Below are 20,893 nucleotides of genomic sequence, written 5' to 3'. Positions count from 1 at the left end.
CAGTTTAGGAGCCCGGCTCGCGAGCACCCGCCACCGAGAGCGGTTATTTCTACCCTGGCCAGGGCCAAGTCACGCCATGTTTTCGCATTTTAAATGTAATATCGCCTTTCTGTCCCATTGATGCTGGGAGGTAATGCGGGCTCCGTGCGCTGCTTCCAGATCTCCATCGGAATGCAGAACAGATCCTTTTTTTTTTCAAGTTTTTGAATTCCTCAATGATTTTTTTCTTCTTCTAGGAAGGCGGCTTAGGATAATTATTTCAGCTTTATTGAGGACAGATTAGTTGAAGTCTGGACGCCGCGTTTCAATACGCGCTGTACACGCACCCACAATGCCGCCATTGTTTGCTACTGTGTGTGGATCCATTCAGAGTGTACACTTTTTAACACCAGGAAAAGTCCCCTCTAAATATACACGGCGCTCCTGACCCGTGCAAATCTCTGCACATCACACCCCCACAGCCACAGAAACCCGACAAAGGGCTGCCGGCTCAGCTGCTGATTAAGTCTGCTTACAAGCAACATACCTCCTGGCAAAAATAGTTGCATGGCAGCTAAGTCAAGCGGCCAGTCAGACTGTGTAGGGCACGTGTTGGTGTGTGTGTCTGACCGTTCGTGTGGGTGGTTGTCTAGAGTTTGCGTGTGGATGCATGTCTTTTTGTCTCCTTGTGTTTATGTTTATCTGCACCCTTGTGTTAGGGGCTTGTATGTTTGTCGGCGTGTCTGTGTGCCTACATTTCTGCGTCTGTACGTTTCGGTATGTGTGTGGGGGGATGTGTGTGCCTTAGTTGTTACAGTGTCGATGTGTGCGTATTTGTGGACACCTGTGTGGGCCAGTGTGTGGCTGTGTGTGGTGTGCGCTTTGTGTGTGATGGAAAGATGTTGTGCTGGGGTGTTTATAAAGAAGGTGTGGTATATGGCGTGTGCATGTGTTTGCTAGCCACACTTCATCCACATGTAACTATATGCGTGCTATAAACTCTTTGCAGACGTTGAAGACCGATTCTAAGAGGCGAGTCGTTAAACGCCGAGACGATGTAGCTTGCTGCACTTATGCAACGAAAACAACTGCAGCAGCAGCGGCTAAAACAAACTAAAAGTATAACTCTGAGCTGAGCTAGAAGCCAGGGCTGGGACGCAGCGAGAGGCGTCGGCGCAGCCGTAGCCGGCGCGAACAGACACACGGCCAGCTGACAGAGCTGGAAAGAGACATCACGCTAAGATCAACAATGTCAGCCCCACTGGTGGCCAAAAAAGGCATGGGCGGCGCGGGACACCAACGGGTTAAACCAAACAGCGGAGAGGGGTGTCCTGCGCGGGCGTCCAATGCAGAGTCCAGGGGCGTCAGTGAGCTCCCAGCAGGGGCAGAGCGGTGCCCTCTCCCACCCCGGGGTCTGCAGCGCACACGCAGACACCGGGGTCGCCGGCTCCGGGAGGCAGCTTCCAAATGATCTCATCTCTCCTTTCTTCGCCGACACTATTAATGCTCAGATGGGCAGAATGAAGCGAAACTACGTGCAAGTCATGTGTAAACTGCCTCAGCCAGGGGGCCTTTATCCCGGCGTGTATATCCCAGTTTTGCCCATTTATCTACCCCCGTACACACAGCACCACCGACCCCCACCTCCCTGCAGCTCCTTAGCTCTAACGAGCCTCGTTAGGATCACAATAATATTCCACCCTCTAATTGCTCATCCCATTCAAAAAAAGAGTGCCTGCCCAGCTCTTCCGCGCATCCTTGGGTGCAGGGAGAGCCCAATGCCAGGCACAGATAAAATAAAACACACAAAACACAGCATCCTCCTCCTCCTCCTCTCAGCCACTTCCCTCCCCCTGTGCCGAGGGCCGAGTGGTAACAGCCTCTTACGTACGAGGCTATGATTGGCACGCCTGACAGTGATTGGCAGCGCAGCCATGGCAACCCCACAACGACACCGGGAAGACCAATAGAAAAGCGAAACAAAATGTTTCAATGCTGCACTCACGGCGGATTTAGGGGAGATATCATGAGGCTGTTGTCATTAGGCGATTGCCCTTGAATCACTGAAATCTCGCCTGTCCCTCAGTTGCTGCTTTTTGTGTGTGTGTTGCATTGTGTGCTCTTTCTCCCTGGTCATTGCACCTCTCTCAGGTCATTCCCATGGTTTTCAGGTCCCCTTTAGAGCTCTATCCCACCCATTTCTTTTTGCCAAACTTCCCGGACCGCTCCTCGCTGCTCCTGGCAGGCGGCGGCAGTGGCGGCGGCGGAGGAGGTGGCGGAGGCGGCGGCGGCTCCCGGGCCCCGGAAGAGCTGTCCATGTTCCAGTTGCCCACTCTAAACTTCTCGCCCGAGCAGGTGGCCAGCGTGTGCGAGACGCTGGAGGAGACGGGGGACATCGAGCGGCTGGGCCGCTTCCTGTGGTCGCTGCCGGTGGCGCCCGGGGCTTGCGAAGCCATCAACAAGCACGAGTCCATCCTGCGCGCCCGGGCCGTGGTGGCCTTCCACACTGGCAGCTTCCGCGACCTCTACCACATCCTGGAGAACCACAAGTTCACCAAGGAGTCACACGGCAAGCTGCAGGCCATGTGGCTGGAGGCGCACTACCAGGAGGCGGAGAAGCTGCGCGGCCGGCCGCTGGGGCCCGTGGACAAGTACCGTGTGCGCAAGAAGTTCCCGCTGCCGCGCACCATCTGGGACGGCGAGCAGAAGACGCACTGCTTCAAGGAGCGGACGCGCAGCCTGCTGCGGGAGTGGTACCTGCAGGACCCCTACCCCAACCCCAGCAAGAAGCGGGAGCTGGCGCAGGCCACCGGCCTCACCCCCACGCAGGTGGGCAACTGGTTCAAGAACCGGCGGCAGCGGGACAGGGCGGCGGCGGCTAAGAACAGGTATGTCTCCGGGAAAACTCTTCAAGAGGCGGCGGGGGGCAGCAGGGGAGCCGGGAGCCACTCTCGGGGTGAATGTGGGGGTTCTGACTGGAGCAGCATGTATATGAGGGCACTGCCTCCCATAGAAACCTGCCCTCTGGGCCGCGGAAACAGTAGCATGAAATGTCTCCTCCCTGACTTAGGCGAGAGAAGTCCACTTATTTCAACAAAACACGCTCACAGAACTCTACTGGTTTTCTCTGCCCTTTTAAATCGTCATTTCCCCCATGCAGGACGGTGTGGGCATGATTACCCCCTGTGCCAGGCGTGTGTTTCCAGATGCTGGCATGGGCGACGTTGTTAGATGCAATTAAACCTCACACTCTCACCTAAACAGAGCACGCTGCCTCTGCTCGGTACCTCCAGAAGTATTTATTTCTAATAAAGTTCAAACAGCGAATAGTGCACCATTTATCCACACCAGGCGCCCACGGCCAGCCTAAAAACTTGAAAGAAAAGTTGCACCAGTTTAGAAAAAATCCCCTCAAGCCCAAATATACATTACACGTGAAATTATGAATTAATAAAGCGGATATAATCGCCCAACAGCTTAGAATAAAAAAGTATTCCTTTGTTATTCTGCCAACTTTATTTTGGGTATCTGAGCAGTTCAACCTACGGTGTGGGGATGCGGCACTTGCTCTAGGCTGTGATTTGTTGAAATTCGTGCACCGACTGGACGTGCAGCGTAGCGGGAGAAAGGAATAAAGTCCCTAATAATGTAGCACTGTGACCGCAGAAATCTTACATTTTTTTCCGCAAATATATACTTTGCAGTGGGCGAACTGTTTGGATATTATGTTGAATAAATAATTACAAACGTAAAAGAGCAATTGCATGTGAAGCGATTATGCATTGACACAAATATTCTAAAATAAATTTCCTTGTTTTTTGGCGTGTGCGGCGGTCCCTTTCCTGCTCACACAAAGGCAGCATTTAAGGTGATTGCACACGCAATGTTTTCTATTTAATTAGCACAGCATGGGAGTAAACAAAAGCAGTCCCATTGTTTGGCAAATTAATTCCCAACACTGACAAATCACGTACTTTTTAAAGACTGTCGATGGGTTAAAATAACACGCTTTATCCATTTGTAAAACAATAGCAACCATCGGCAAACAATTTTAATATCTATTTATGTATGTACATTCAACACAACTTTATGCCTGCTCTTGAGTTTATAAATGCACATATACTGATAAATAATGTGCATATGCATCTACACATATGTACATGTATAACTGAGCTCTTATGCACAGCACAAGGCACTTCTTGCTCCAAGAAAAAAAGCGGAAAATGGGTCACCATCTTTAAATAAGGACTTTTATTTCTTTCGGCCTAAGTGGGATTCCTTTGCGAAATCCCGAGCAGGAAGTACGTGGGACAGGGCGGGAAGTCTGTTGCGGTCCTTACACCGTGTTACTAGTTGCAATTTGTGTATGTCCAGTGTTGTTTCTTGTAGACTGTAATTGAAACATAAATGCTAATTATATTAGAAAGTTAATTTGCCCCCATATCAATGCCTGTGGTCTTCGATTTGTAGAAATAACCGTTGGTTTACTAGTTGCAAAATTAAGCCGCAATAAGGCAATGTGTGCCTGGAATTGAGTGTGACTGTTTTGATAAACCTGCAAACACGGGGTGCATATTTTCAGGTTCATTGCATGAGAGTTGTGGTCGGTTTTCTGCTTGTTTGTGCTTTGTGGCAAGTTTCCGGCAGCTTTACCGTTTACATGCTGGTTATTTGCTGCGCGTACGTGCTCGGTGTGAGATGTCAACACGGCGTCCACCTGGTGGGCGCAGTAATCCCGTCTGTAAGCAGACACGGGGGCACTCTTGTAATTATGGCATGTACACAAGCGCGGTAATGCCCGCGCCGGGGGAGCCGGGGGCTCACGTCTTTCGGGGCCTGCTGAGAGAAAGTTTAGCCAGCCACCCTTGAGAAGGGGTGCGGGCTCCGGGGGAGGCAGCTTCCCTTGAGAGGGGGTGCAGAGCTCCGGGGGGTGGCAGCAAGCAGCCAGCCTCACTTGACAAGGGGTGCAGGGCTCCGGTGAGGCAGCAGGTAACCTCCCTTGAGAAGGGGTGCAGGGCCGGGGGGAAGGGGGGCGGGGGGCAGCAGGCAGCCAGCATCACTTGACAAGGGGCGCAGGGCTTCGGCGAGGCAGAAGGCAGCCTCCCTTGAGAACGGGTGCTGGGCTCCGGGGGAGGCAGAAGTCAGCCTCCCTTGAGAAGGGGTGCGGGGCTCCGGGGGAGGCAGAAGTCAGCCTCCCTTGAGAAGGGGTGCGGGGCTTCGGGGGAGGCAGCAAGCAGCCTCCCTCGAGAAGGGGTGCAGAGGGACGGGCTGGGGTCATCTCCAGCCTGTGATGTGCTGCGGAAGGGACGGAGCAACGTTAATTCACAGGGGCAGCGCCAGATCACTCGTGGCTGCTGAGACTGAGAGTGCCCGCTGCTGGGACCTCCAGCTTCTCTTTTTACTGTCCTTGGGCCGAGGCGCTTTCTTTCAGGCCGCGAGGCAGCCGGTCGTGCCACCTTCCCCCTCACTGCTGGGCGCGAGGGCAGCTTGCATCTCCCCAGAGTTACAAGTAGTGAAGGGTGGTCATTCTCCGCGCCAGATGGGGGCTGGAGTGTCTTGTGGCGGGTGCTCGGGGTAATAGCGGGAGTTCGAATTATGCTGTTGCCACATCCGACCGTAATGCCAGCTCACTGGCTCTTCTCTCACTGGCATTGTCTAGGGTAGTGGTGGGCTCACAGTTATGACAACAGCGCCCCTTTAAAATTGGCCTTCTTGCAAGTGCATCCATCCGAGCGCAGAAGTAAGGGCCTGATCTGTGACGTGTTTTACTCATTCTGTATCAATGGGGAAATGTGTTCGCACATATGGCCCTAAGTTGTTGTGGAAATATTTGCCAAACGTCCCAAATTCACACAGACACACACACACATACATATATTGGTGCACCGTGGCACCATTTTCATTGGGGGCAAACAGTGTAGGAATGGGCCACCGAATCACAACACCTGGGTGATGTGGTGTCTCTGCCCCACAACACCCTTGGGCGGGTACACGTCTGTTGCGGACGTTCGAGTCAAGTTGGTTTTGCACAACGACCCTCCCTGGGCAGTAGCTGTTGAAGCTACTTGAGCCATCTTTAGTGCCTGTTGGTAAACTGTGTGTGAGAACCTTGGCATGAGGCACTGCGGTTCTTCATGTTTGATGTGTGAGGGTGTGGGGCCGTTCTCCGGCAGAAGCGTTACTGTGATACCTTTTGGGTGTAGGATGCTATCTTTTCGAATGTGCTGGGAGACGCTGCCACTAAGAAACAAATCAAAACAGTGCGTGGAAACGTGCATTCTCGCGATGCACCCTGGTCCGGAGGTCAGTGGGACATCCAGCAAACACACCAAAACCAAGCACTGCAACAACGCAACTGAGCCTTCATAGACTCCACACAACAAACACAAAACGCAAGTTCGGCAACATCTCCAAATGAGAGTGCACGTTTCCACGCTCTGTTTGTGTTTCTTTCCTTAGTGGCAGCGTGTGTGCGTGCCGTGCGTGGTGTGTTTGTGGTTAGCATTTATTGCGTGATCCTTAGTTGGTTGAGTTGCCTTTTCTTTGTTTTGATGTGTGGGGTTTGGCCGGGCACATTGGTGGGTGTGGGTTAGAGTTGTTGTGGTGCCGTCTTTTAGTGTGCTTTGTGGCAGTGGTGGTAACTGGTAGAGTGTGTTTGAGATTCTTTGTCGGGGATGGTTGCGGTTCTTTGTGTGGCCGACCTTTGCATCTGTCCTGGTGACCTCCGGCCCAGAGTGCGTGTGGAGGCTGTCGGTTTGAAGTGGTGTTGCCGTGCCTTTCTTTCGCGTGTGTTTGGGAAGACGGTGGTGGTAACTCCAGGGTGTGTTGAGGGACTCTCGGTTGTAACTGCTTTGCTTGACGACTGGAGCAGTAACTGGACATTGTTTTTTTTCCCCCGCCGCACTATGTTTACCGTGTGAGCTGGTGGTAGTCATCTGTGTGTTGTGTTCAGTGATGTGTGTGCTGTGTTGAGTTTCTCTTGTTGACAAACAATCTGACGTTGCCCGTGTTGTTTCTCCCCCTCTCGAACCTTGCCGGCTCCAGGCTCCAGCACCAGGCGATAGGACAGAGCGGCCTGCGCTCCCTGGCAGACCCCGGCTGCCCGACGCACAGCTCGGCCGAGTCCCCCTCCACGGCGGCCGCCAGCCCCACCACCAGCGTGTCCAGCCTGGCCGAGCGAGCGGACACGGGCACGTCCATCCTCTCGGTCACCTCCAGCGACGAGTCCGAGTGTGAGGTATGATCAGGGCCCGGCCCAGACAGACAGACATACTCCACCGAGGTATCAGGGACACGGACTCGGAGAGCCGCGATGGACCTGAACTTGGGCACACTCACGGGGGCACGTGACAACTTGCACTCTTCACGGACACGACCCCGCGCCCGCGCCTTCCACGGACGGACGCTGACCCGCTTGCATGATGACTCAAACTTGATATCTGGGAAACACGTTCCGGCCCTGAACCAGAAACTTTTCAGAGAGGGAAGTCAGACGCCTCCTGTCGCCTTTTTTGTTGGGTTCCCTTTCTTCTCTGTTTAGTCCAAGTGATGGTCAGCCAAGATGCAATCCTCAGTTTGTTTTTTATTTTTGTTCAGCAGACAATCATTTTCTTCGTAAGCACCTTTTATCTACACTTCTGTCACTGCCTGTGTGGGTACTGGTCAATGTGGAAAAAGAAAAGTTTATGACTGTAAACAGATTTTTATTTTTATTTCAAAATTTTATATGAATTATGTATATCTGAAATGATTGCGGTCATTTTCCCAGCTTGTAATATATGTGTAGAAATGCTTGTAAATGGATCTGAAGACGCCCCTTGTTTATTGTCGCCTCCCTCGTATCACTCTTACCTCTGCCATGTTTCCTTGCCTTTTCCCTCACACTTTCATTTATCGTTCCTAGCTTCGCCCACTTCTCCCATTCCCTCTCTTCTCTCACTCTCATATCTCGCTGCCAGTCTCTGCTTTCCCGCTCCATTCCTCTTTGTTTCAGTCTCACTTCCTAACTCTTTTTTCTCTCACTCAAAATGTCCTACTTATTGGATCATCTATTTCTGTTACACTAACTGCATTTCTAAATTATTTCTTCTGTTTCTCAGTGTCTCTTTTGCCTCTCACCCCTCTGAGTATCTCCCTCCCACGCATCCATCTTCCACCTTCATCTCTTTTTACTTCCTTCTCGCCCCACTTTCCTTTCCTTCCTTTTTCCAATCCACTCTGTCAGTATTTCACACATTTCCTCTCTCTTATCTTTCAATGTCTTGCTCATTCACCCTCTCTTTATCTGTGTACTATCTCCATTATTTCCACCCAGCCTTCCTTCCCCGCTCGAGTCTTCCCTCTGCCCTCTCTTTCATATCTCCCGCTCCCACACTCCTTCATTTGCCTCACGGTCTCCTGCTCTCTACACCTCCCTCTCTTGTGAGCTCCTTCTGTTATGCTCTGTCCTTTCATCTCGCATTTTTTCCTAATATTTCGCGTTTATCTTTCTGTTGTCACCTTTCCCTTGTTTCTCTCTCTGTCTTTTTTCTCTCTCTATATCTCCACACAACCCCTCTCCCCTCTAGTTCTGTTTCTCTGTCTGTGAGCATCTGTTTTCTCCTTCTCTCTCTTCTCTTTCTCTCGCTATCTTTCTGTCTCTCTCCATCTCTCTTCTTTCTATCCCTTCCTCCTCCTCTCGTCCATTCTCTCTTTCTTTGTCTCATTCCCCCACCTCTTTCACTATGCCCGCTCGTGGCTCTCTCCCGCACTTACCGTTCCCAGACAAACCTGACTGTCCGCCCCCGGGGGCCCAGGAACCCCCGGGCTCTCGAGAGCTTAGGAGCCAGCTGTAGTCATTTTATGCAAAGGCTATGCTGAGAATCTGACAGCAGCTTATGGCCCCCGCTAAGCTCCCTCGGGCGCTGGCCATTGTTTCCTTACCTTACGTGTTTATCTATATGTAAAAAGAACTTTCTAAATCAAATACAGTATTCCATTTTCTTATGTATCCAGCGATGTTGGTGTTTTTGTCGACTTTTTATAAAAGAGGAGTCTTTTCTCATTTGAAGTAAGGACACGTTTATGGAGACGGTGCAAAAAAAAAATGAGCAAATTGCAAATAATCTGGCAAAAGTCAGGTTTAAGTTGCTGGCCTCAGCGCAAACTGAGAGGAGCAACAACTGTGGAATTGTTGGATTCCGTTGTACATAGCAAAAAAAGTGTGATTCTTGCAGACGTGTCTTGGGAAGTACATTACAGGCTCGTGGCGCGTGGAAGAGCGCGCGAGAGCAGGTGTATCTCTATAGCTGTAATATGAAAAAACATTTTATCAGCACAAAGTCGTATCCCGTCGCCAGATATCTTCCATCCTCTAGCCTCCCCCCTTTACCCCATTCTCCACCACGTCCGTCCACCACTTTTTACAGGTGCCAAAATATGTATCCGCGGAGCCTCAGGCCCTGCGCATTTCACCCGGGGGTCTCCAACTTGTAGGCCACGGGTGAACCCAGTGAGGCGCGAGGTGGTTATATAACTATGCTCGGCTCTAAATGTAAACAGCCCCTCCCCCCCCCCCTACCAACACCACCACCACCGTGCCCGAAGCTCCAATGCTCGCAGCCACCACCGGTCCAAACACCAAGCAAATCTCGAGCAGGGACTGTTTATTTGAATGACTAAGTACTGTGGCAGCACCCGCTCTCCCGGGGAGAAACTTCTGCCCCGGGCGGCCCCTCAGCCGAGCCCGACGCCAGATGAATTAAAGGACGTGTTTTTACTTGAAAACGCCATTTTCAACTCAAGCGGGCTGAGCAGGAGCACCAGGAATGTTTTGTCCACACGGAACAAAACGTCACTTCCGATCTTCTAGTATTGTGCTGTAGCTCCGGTAGCCCCTTATTTCCTCCACCCGCGAGACCCCATTCCTAACACAATGTGGCCTCCACACCGGGAGGCAGGGGAGCAGAGAGAAGGCCTGTTCCGCAACATCTGCCTTAGATACCTTGTTGAAAGGAGTGACAATTCGAAGTGTTGCTGACATGCCAGAACACCGGCTGACACGATTTTGTAGTTTCCCAGAGGGTGGGAGGACCATCACCAAACAGCCCACTGCGAGCACCCTTTCCAGCTGTGTGGTGTGAGGAAAAGGGAACCCTAACGTGAAATGGCGACATGTGAAGCAATATTCATTTTCAAATAAACCCTGACGTTTGAAATCCAGGAACGGGTGGGAAGAGGCAAAGTCGCTAAATATAACATTTCTCCCCGCTTTTTGTGAAAATGAAATACTTATCCATTTGTATTTTTTACTATTTACTGGTGACGTAAACGAAGTTGTAAATAATGCGATTGACCTGGAATTTAAACTAGAAGAGGCCACACGCAGCCGCCCCCCTTCCTGCCCTCTCCCCACACTCTGCACACACACCCTGTAAGTATTACATTATATTTATATATATATATATAAATAGTATTCTTGTGCGTTGCTCCAGCACGTGGACACCATGTGTACAACGCGGGACCTGTTTCAGTCCGGTCCGCGCTCCCACGCGCCTCTGGTGAAGCCAAGGAATTATGCGTTTTAAGTTATCGTTTTGTAAGCGATCTGCCATAATATATTTAGTCTAATTATTATTGTTATACCAAAGTCATCGGAAATGTTACTTCCAGAATGACCCTGTGTTGGACTCTAATAAACAACATGCTATTTTTTAAAAGGTACCCTGCTTCTTCTATATCTCGTTTTGTTTTGTGGTGGGGGCCTGTGCATCCTTCCTTGCGTGTTCACTCTCTTAGGGGAATGTTATGTGGCTATGTTACTAGCGCCTAAAGCCTTGAAAAAGCGCCGTGTTTTTTTAATGCGTACAATGGCGACCCAGGTGCTAGAACTGCTGCGGTATTTGCATAGTGAAATAATTTGCGAAACAATAGCGTGAAAAGGGTTCCCAACGTGTCTGATGTCTGTTGATGAATGTAGAGACAGTAAGTATGCATTGCAATCTCGGCTTCACTACTTGGTCGGATGAGTGATCCTCAGCACATTCAATTTTTCCCCTCAGAACCATGGTTTTAAATAAATGCCAAAATCCTGTGGTTTTAGAAACGACCACAATCTAGTATTAAGCACTGTAAACACGTACTAGCCAGCAATATTTCATTTTTACCAGATCAATTTGCGGAAGAATTCTTGACGAAGCAATTGGATATTTATGAAGTGTGCCCCAGTGCCAGCGACTCTGGGTCAGCATACCAGTTTAGGGTCTTGTCAGTCAAGGAGCAGGACAGGTCCCGCCTCAAGCCTGGATAGCGCTTCTCCAGCCAACGTGTTAGGGTTCGCGTTTAGGCGCTTACAGTGAGGATACAGCGCGCGGCTGCCAGTATATTGTCTCTGTCCCTGGCATCTGAGGACAGGAATCTCACAATTGACAAGGGGTAGACGCCAGGCGGAAGTTTGATAAACTGAACACGAGCTCCTCTTCACGAAATTGCTATCCTAGTATTTACGTTTCGTTTTCTTGTTTCCGTTGCGTAAATGTGTCACTTAGAATGTGGACATAAAACATCAAGGGGTTGTGTGAGTGCAGGAGGTGTGCAGTCGCTCACAACTCTCAAATACGTGTGTATGTATAGTAGCAAACACCTGGTGCTCTCAGCGCACACAGCCTTGTGTGTTCTGAAAGACGTGGCGGTCTACAACAACATGGCGGCCAGAAAACTGTAACTAGTGCAAGGAAACGGGCACTGTCCTGACATCCCTAGCAACGCACTGCACGTGGACCCACGGGGACTGTGGGTAGTACAGACTGTCACAGTGCCAATACTTTCTACCAGCCACATACCAAGGGGCAGATTTATGAGCCCTTACTGTAGAGCAAGACACTCGTACGTCATAAATAAATAAAAAATATATCAGCGAGTTCCGTGAATCTGGAATTAGTCATTTCCACATACTTTCAATTGGGAAAAATAAGGGGAATGCGTTAAACACAGATGTCCGGATGTGCCCAAGACCACACGTTTTGGTCATGTGTATAAACTTGGATCAAATTCGAATTTCAATTGGGCCACAGGGGGGTCAGCTTCACTTGAAAGGGGCTGACGCAGCCTGGGTACAATTAGGACATAGTTCGTGCCCTCACCCCCCCAACACCTCTCGATCCAAGCAGGCCACGTTTTAATAGATGCTGGTGCCCATATTTCATGGAGTTCTAGTGGATCGGACAAGATGTAAGCACTGGGAATGGGGGCCGAGGTCGGTAAACCGAACGCAACGGGGGAGATGTAAAGAATATCTGAAGGATGTGATTTTAAACAAGGTGGCAGAAGGTGCGGAGCCTTCTTCCTCCGAACCTTCTCTCCCAAAGAGATCGCACCAATGACAGGAATAGTTACAAACAAAGAAAGCTCCAGATGCAGGGACTTCTGTTTGCACCAGTGCTTAATTTGTAAAAGAGAAAGAACATTTGAAAAAAAGCGCCAGCGGCCAAAGTACTTGTAGGTAGTGTGTATTTGTAGGTAGTGTGTATTTGTAGGTAGTGTGTATTTGTAGGTAGTGTGTATTTGTAGGTAGTGTGCTGCAGCTGGCTCTGCCCACAGCTCCTGCCACTGCTTCAAAATGCTGGTGTAGGCAGTACGAAATGCTAGTTTTATAAAACCGAAATCAAACCCATAAACACTACACAGATTAATCCTGCTAAAAGAAAAGCACACACACAGCGCCACCACCTGGTGGATACGTTCTGGCTGGTGTTTAGAAAGTAGCGCCTTGTGCGGAGCACCGGCAAACACCGTAACAAATTAGGCACTGCCAGCAGCCCCTCAGCCATACACTTTTCTGTATAGTCCTACACTTATCTGTAGCCAGAACGATAGGGCCACTGGTTGGGAGCAGGTGTTTTCCGAACGTACCCCTGTTCAATGTCCGAGTTCTGGCAGATGCAGTGGGAGTGTGTGTTCTCAGCAAGGACTTTAAAAGTGGGCAGTGGCCAGTGTGAGGCAACTCACGCCACCCCTGATGCCACTGTCCGGCGCAGGGAGGAGGCCGGCTTCAGCCAGAGTTAATGTGTGGGGGATACAGCGGGTTGGCAGCTGAAGCCAGCCCACACTTTCTGAGCTGGCGACGGGCTTTTCATGGCGCCTTTCCGTGTTTACTAGTGGGCGCTATCAGGGCCGCGAAGCGCGTGTCTGTGGTTATGAGTTGTACAGAAGCCCCTTGAGCACCCGGCTTTAATTGAAAATCAGATTTAATGGAGCATTTGGACTGGAAAGCGCCCATGTCCCCCCGATTTTACTAGCATTGTTTGAAATTCGCCTCGCCCCGGCTTCTCGACTAATCGATGGTCTCCTTGCTGACAGAACTCCCTAGGAGGCGATACACCGCCAGCCCCGCCCTCCCCACCCCTTCGATAATTGATTGCCCCCCTCCCCTCACAGACAGGCCCAAAGATGGGTGCATACATACCTCCACCCCCCTCCCGAAACATTTCAGATAATCGATTGCCCCTCTCGTCGCAGACAGAGCCCACAAGGGCAGGCCCTGCCGACCCGCCTCACAGTTTCTGATAATCGAAGCCCCCACCCGCAGAAGGGATGTGCTACTCCCCCCACCCACACCCCCCAAGCCTCGGCGCACATGAGGTTAGAGCCGGGCCAGAGTGAAAGAAAGCGTGCACCTCGGTGCCCTGCCTCTCATTTCCTCGCTTAGCTGAGCACAACTTTCTATTCGTGTGTATTCATGCAGCGCTTATCGAGCCCCTCGCAGCGCTGGCTGGGATTCACGGGGGTGGGCGTGTGGGGGGGGGGGTGGTAATCGAGTGGCGAGCACGCACTGGCTCTCTCCAACTTTGCGCACGAGCCAGATATGCATTTATGTGTACATGTATGCACAACTTTCCATATATATATATATATATATATATATATATATATATATATATATATATATATATATATATATATATATATATATATATATATATATATATATATATATATATATATATATATATATTTTAATATGGCTGAATGAATCAAATTCATGAAAACAAGTGAAGCAATGACGTCCGAATGAACTTGCATTACTACTGTGAAAAGTCGAGATGCTATGTTACGTAAACGGTGCAGTAAGGCGTGTTCTCTGTGTGCCTTGTTTTCGTTGGACAGCCACTATCCAAAGGATGGAAACAGCCCCGCTCTCACAGCGCCTATCTACTTCTATTCATGTTGTTTACACCTTCTAGGGAAGTAAAAATACCATGAACAAATAACAAGTGCAGACATACAGAATAATATCCAACCGCAGTCCCTGATGGCGGGGAGGGCATTGTTAGACAGTCCATGACCCGCGCTCAGCAGCAGAAACAACTAGCAGATGTCCTTCGGTGCCTCCGGGTATGTGCAGAGTGTAACGTGTGGACTATATATGTGTATACCATGGCAGTGGAAATACATCTGACCCAAGAACTCGTTATCTAGAGCAACTGTACTCGGAACCCTGCATTCTCGCAGTTATTACTGCGGTGCAAAGGTCACGTTCGTGTTTATTGCCACAGTGCAGTGAAACTGACACGGGAAGAATACTTATGAATGTCTAACATTGCATTTCACAATTACTTCACACAGAGAAATAGCAACCTAAGTGTCACAATAGCGGTTCAGTGTGATTGTACCTGAACCTGGAACCCGGGTTTTGGTTAAATACTTTTTGTTTAAACAAATGTACATGAAAAACATGGCATGGCATAAATTATATTTGCATATGGGTAGGCTGTAATATGCAATTTAGTAGCAGTTTGGAGAGAAGGGTCATGAGACACTCGAGGCTTCGCTTCTCTTGAGTCATGCCCCTCAACACTGGAAATAAATAGCACATCACACGCACGCACGCACGCACGCACGCACACACCATGCAGTATAAATAACTGTGGTCCAATAACAAGTGTTATTGCAATATTGTAAGCATATTCACAAATTTATTACTATGGTGCAAAGGTTTGCTTAGAATGTACTACCACAGCACCACTGACATACAGAGCACTTTTTATTCCATCCATCCTTCCACCCATCCACCCATTCACCCATCCATCCACCCATCCACCCATCCATTCACCCATCCGTCTGTCCATCCATCCATCCATCCATCCATCCATCCATCCATCCATCCATCCATCCATCCATCCATCCATCCATCCATCCATCCTTCCATCCACCCATCCACCCATCCATCCATCCACCCATCCATCCATCCATCCATCCACCCATCCGTCCATCCATCCATCCAACCGTCCACCATGAGAGATGATGCAATGGGTGGGTCATGTTGCCCCTATCATCCCCCAATAATGCTAATAAATACTATGTTACACTCTGAGCATCTGTGTGTAAGGCTTACGTCATGACACTGCATTTTTACATGTGTATGTTTTCTTTTTTAAAGCAGCTAACCACATCAGAATGGAAGGGGTTCATTTGCGCAATAAGGTCAAAACCCATTGAAAAGACCTTGTGGTTATTAGGAAGGCTATTTCCCATTGTGAATTCACTGCAACCTGTAATCTGTGAGGTAGGAAATAGTGTACTTTTCACGTCACCTATGCTGTACTGGTGTGTTTATTAGTACAACTGCCCTCAAGAACAAACATTAACAGGAAACATTTATTTTCTTTTCACTAATACATGTAGAGGGGGAAACACTTGTGTGCAGATAAGAATGTTGGTTTGGGGAGAGGCGATCTGTTTTTTTTGTTAAAAGGAAACCATTTTCGGTCTGTAGAAAGAAGACATTTATGAAGCATAATACAACTAACAGTGGACAATGATTGGCATCAGAATGCCTGGGTTTTGCTTAACTTTGATAAATAGAGTGTTTACTAAACACAACACGCCAGTAAAACTACTCAAAGTGGTTTGGGGCTGTGATTATTATAATGAAACTAAAAGCTGTCAGGAACCTGTGAAATATTTCTAAGAACAACATTTTACAGGACAAATGAAATATTTTCCATATTTGACGGGTGCCTATATATATGTGTGTGTATATATGTGTATTATATATATATATATATATATATATATATATATATATATATATATATATATATACACACACACCTATAGATAGCTCCCTATATTGCTCTATAAATAGGTATAGATATATTTATCGATAGCTCTCCGCACCAACACGTACAATCTCTAATTTCATTATTTTCTTTATAACTGTCCACTTGTGACATCTCTAGTGACCTGTTCTATTGAAATGCGCAGTTTTTCAACTGTGATGAGTGTTACATCTGAGTTGTGATGTCATTATTCCTGCAAAGGTGGCAGATCACAATTATAGCTGCAATTTAAACCAGGAAAACGAGAACTGAGGATTCGTGTTTCATTTTCTGCTCTGTTTTTTTCTAAAATGAAAAGCGATCAGCAAAAGGAGTTATTTAAGGCCACATGTTCATATTACCAGCTTTTATTATTATAACATTGTTCTTTTGTATTGGTGCGGCCGGTGAAGTATTTTCGAAAGTGGTTAGATTGTGGGTCTGCAGACAAGGGTGCTGGGAAGCTGGCATTCATTAAATGAGGCTGGACGAGGTAGATTGCTGCACCGGGCACGTTTGGCAAAAGGGCTTTGAAAGGGGTGAGCAGGAATCGTGAGCATCGAGAGAAAAGAGAGAGCTGGCATTTCACAGGAACGGTAAGTGGATGCATCGGGTGGGCACAGGGATTGTTTAAATGGCTAAATGTATAAATGTTTTGGGAGAAAGTGTGTCAGAATGTGCATATGCGCGCGCGTGCTCTCAGCCGGCACGTAAACATGTGAGTACCTGAATCAGCCCCGGCCCAGGTCTTTTAAATGGTTATTAGCACACACATAGCCCGGGTCCTTGCTGTTAATGCACCCTGCCTCTGGCGATAGCAGCCACGGGGCTGTAGGGGGCAGTGAAGGCAGTGTGCATGCACTCATGCGCGTGTCTCCGGGCTTCGGTATTTTACACGTATGTTGCATGCACTTGCATACGCAAACCCAGCGGCAAAACATATACTAAGAGCGCACGCCAAAGGGCTGGTTTATACACATTTGTGTGCGATGCATGCACACGCCAATTTGCACACGCCGGTATGAGGGCTTGTTAGAAGAACCAGATCTCAATGCGCACACATATGCGCACAAAGAGGCAAGCAGGTGTGCTACTGCACATATGTCGACATGCACACACATATGCGCGCAAAAGGTCAAGACCGGCAGGTGGGCATGTTTATACATGTTTGCACATACATACCTATGCGCACACGTCGGTGACAGGGCTTGTTTATGCAGATTTCCCTGCAGGCACATACATATGCGCAAACAGTAGTAAGAGGGCGTATTCACATATAGCTGCATGCACATACATATTGGCATACACAGCGATAAGCAGGCTTAGTTATACACATTTGTTTGCACGCACTTACATATACGCACACAGTGGCAAGCACATACATTTCTATAGCGGCAAAGAGGCCTGTTTATTGGTTCATGAGGTGGCATAAAGATAGATAAGCGCACACAGCGGTAAGAGGGAGTTTTCTACCAATGTCTGCGTGCACATGCACGTGCTCACACAGAGGCAAGCGAGCAGCTTTACATAAACGTTCGAATAAACATAGATATGGGCACACACATAGGGTCAACCGGTTTGTTTATCTGCGATGCATGTGCGCACATATGTGCGAACACAGCGGCAAGGTGGGCTTCTTTACCTGGCAATGGGCTTGCTTCATGCGTCATTGCTTACGCTTACATACGCGCACACACAGTGGCAACCTGGTTTGTCTATATACAGGTAATGCATGCGGACATGCACTCAGGCCAGGGGAAACTGGGCTTCTTTACACACATGTTTGCATACAGACCCACATAACCAGACGCTGCGGCAAAGAACAATGCAGAGGAGTCCCATTTTGCTTTGATTTCGGAGATGGTTGGAGGAGGAGCGCTGATAATTCGTGAGCCCCCCCCCCCCCTCCCCCCACACACACACTTCCACCACAATCGCCGCCACTCCTCCCCGGCAGTAATTGCGCCTTTACACCGTCTCCTCGCGCACACTTGGGAAATAACAGATTCTTTGAATTGTTAAGGACTGTCAGGATGTTCAAATGTTTACAGGCCTGCTCCCCACGAGGTTTATGGGGACCCGTGTATTCTGGTGAGCAGGGTACTGGCAGAGAACCGCATCTATGACTGTGTGGCTGGTAGTGGGGGTAGGAACAGTTGACTCACGTGCATTGAGTTGGCACCACCCCTCTTTACACAAAATGTATTGCACGTATTTCAGCTTCTTGGGCCTCATGACGCACGTACCACCGTTAGCACACATTGCTTTCAGAAGTTATGCACTCTGGCGCAGACTCACTCTTTCTGCTGAAGGCACCAGCGCCAGCCCGGCAGACAAGGCCTTCAGCCGCATAAGCCCATCTGTGGGTAGCACTGGCGCGTGAGATTGACTAGGCCTGCGCTTTATATAGACGTGGGCCAGTACATAGCGCGAGACTGACTAAGAGGCGGCAGCACAGTGATGACCTCATATCTTTGCTGCAAGAGGAAGCCGACGCCACTCACTAGGCACTCGAGCCATATCAGAGACACCTTTCTGGGTGAAACAAGGGCATATTTATGAAAACGATTACACAAAAATCGTGTCTGCGAAGCAAGTGACCACCCAAGCACAGGCCTTGCCGTTTTAAGGATGGGTGTGTGGTGTGGTCTATCCTTCCAGTGTGTTCTTCACGCACAGGGCCGGCTTTAGCATTGGTGCGACAACCTTTGTCGGCGCCCCCCACCTCATAACCTTCCTCACAGATTCCCTCACAGGCACCTTGTAACTGTGCCCTCATCCTTCCATAGCACCTGCCGCACATGTGTTTCATTTGTTTTATAGCGCTACCCATTCCAGTGGAAGGTGTTAGAGCACTTTACATCACACAATCTTATACAGAGACAATGAATCATACATGTGTACATCAGTGTGCAGGAAATGTTACATAAGACAAAGAGAACTACAAGGTGTAGGAGTCACGTGTCATTCCTAGGCATTATTTTTGTAGAGTGCTTGGTCTTGAGAAGCGCGTCTCACAATTTATAAGTAAGTCAGTGTTCCTGGTTAGTGTTACTAAGAACAATTTATTTATAACCCAAAATCAATTTTTAGCAACATTAGGATAATTAGAAACGGGTGAAATATCATAATATTCTAACCTATACCTTGCGGCCTGCATGCATCTCTTTTATGGAAGGTCACAGCTGACCGTGCTAGAGTAGGATTGTGACTTATGAACTGCAAGTTACAAAAGGTTCGAAAGCAGTAATTTACTGAACTTTTAAAAAATAGAAATCTGTAATCTTCATGGTGCAATTTTTTTTTACAGCAGGAACATTAACCTGCTGCACTACTTACTCTATTTGGAGTCAAAACTGCCACTAGACAAAACTCCGATCTCTCTCCAGTAGGAACAACAGTCACCAGCCTTATCTTGACATTTTTATAGATGCCTGAAAACTGATAGCAAATAAAGGTACTCTGCAGCAGGGTATTTTAAACCCATGCCTCATTTCTAAAGGTAGCGCCCCCGCCCAAAGGCCAGCGCCTGGTGCTGCTGCACAGGTCCAAACTCCCTAAAGTCGGCCCTGCTCTCCACCTCTTGTGGACGACCTACCTGTTATGCCTTCAGCATGGGCGTGCTTCTCCTGAGATACTGCCGGGGGCGTGACGGAGGGGAATAGACACCTCTGCGGCAGAAGACCGTGGCCATTTTTGCGTGTTCTCTTAAATGATTTTTCATTTCCGTTTCTGGCTTTCTGAGGCCGTACATTAAACGCTGCTACGCTGCGCACTGTAAAAAGGCGCATAGGGACCAATCCAAGCCGCATATTCCCCTTTCATTGTGTAATAGGTCACTAATGGACTCGAGGAAAGTCGGGAGGCCTCTCGGAACCAACCTTTCCTTCTTTGGTCCCTTCCCCGCTTTGGTAGTAGGTTCTTTAAGACTATTGGGATTTAAAAGTGTAATTCTATTAAATAGTAATTGAGGGGTCACTGACAGAGCCCATGATACCAGCTCAGCAGCACATAAGCTGCACGTTTGAACTTTAAATTGGAATCGCAGGCAGACAGCGGCCATGTGACGCTGCAGCTGTAAGAGCCGATTTTACTGCAAAACGTACCACAGGCGCGAGAGCGCGAGTTCTGCGTGAGTTGCGCACACTAAAGCGCGCAGTTTGCGCAGTCTCTGCCCTGCGCAGCACAGACCGCGAACTGCTCACTCACTGCCTGTGCAGTTCGACAAGGCGGGCGTAGAATGGATGGAACAAAGCAGATTCGCTGAACATACATTTCCTCTTTGAGACCCTGTTCCTATTTACAGTGCATCTGATTTTCTTCCCAGTGGGTCGGAAGCCTGTTCATCTATTTACGGCATTTCTATTGGATTGATTGTTTTTTGTGTGACATGGAATGGATCGCAAATAGAGAAATAACATCCTAGAGAACAATATACTTGTTACACACAGTTTCTACTTGATGCATAGAGCACAATTAATACCAGGGTAGGTACTGGCCTCCGGCAGTTAGATTCATTTATAACATTCGCTCATTTCTTCTTTGCACCTCTGTTCGATCCATCCACCCACCCACCCATCCGTGCGTCCCTCCATCCATCCCTTCATCCTTCCGTCCATCCGTCCTTCCGCTCGTGCATTCATTCGTGTGCTCACTTTCACACAGAAACACGCTGAAGCACACCGCGGCTTGTTCGGCGTCTTGGTGGCAGAGTCAGATGTCACTCGCTGCATATTAAGATCTCATCTCACTAAACCAGGCGGTTTATTTCTAAATATTTGCGGCCCAGACATTGTACATACACTGCCGCCTAATTAACGCATTCTCATTTTTTTCGG

At 48.8% G+C, this 20,893-nt stretch overlaps 1 protein-coding gene across 1 annotated transcript; it reads left to right on the top strand.

Moving 5' to 3' along the window:
- Positions 1-1,992: 1,992 nt before the first annotated feature.
- On the top strand, positions 1,993-8,968 carry SIX3 (SIX homeobox 3). Its single transcript, XM_085612772.1, has 2 exons — positions 1,993-2,867; positions 7,024-8,968. The coding sequence occupies exons 1-2, from the start codon at positions 2,140-2,142 to the stop codon at positions 7,220-7,222; spliced, it is 927 nt and encodes a 308-aa protein (XP_085468898.1). The 5' UTR covers positions 1,993-2,139; the 3' UTR covers positions 7,223-8,968.
- Positions 8,969-20,893: the final 11,925 nt, after the last annotated feature.

This window comes from Triturus cristatus, chromosome 6 (assembly GCF_964204655.1).
Source record: "Triturus cristatus chromosome 6, aTriCri1.1, whole genome shotgun sequence".
Classification (NCBI taxonomy): domain Eukaryota; kingdom Metazoa; phylum Chordata; class Amphibia; order Caudata; family Salamandridae; genus Triturus; species Triturus cristatus.
This window is presented reverse-complemented; position numbering and strand designations above follow the sequence as displayed.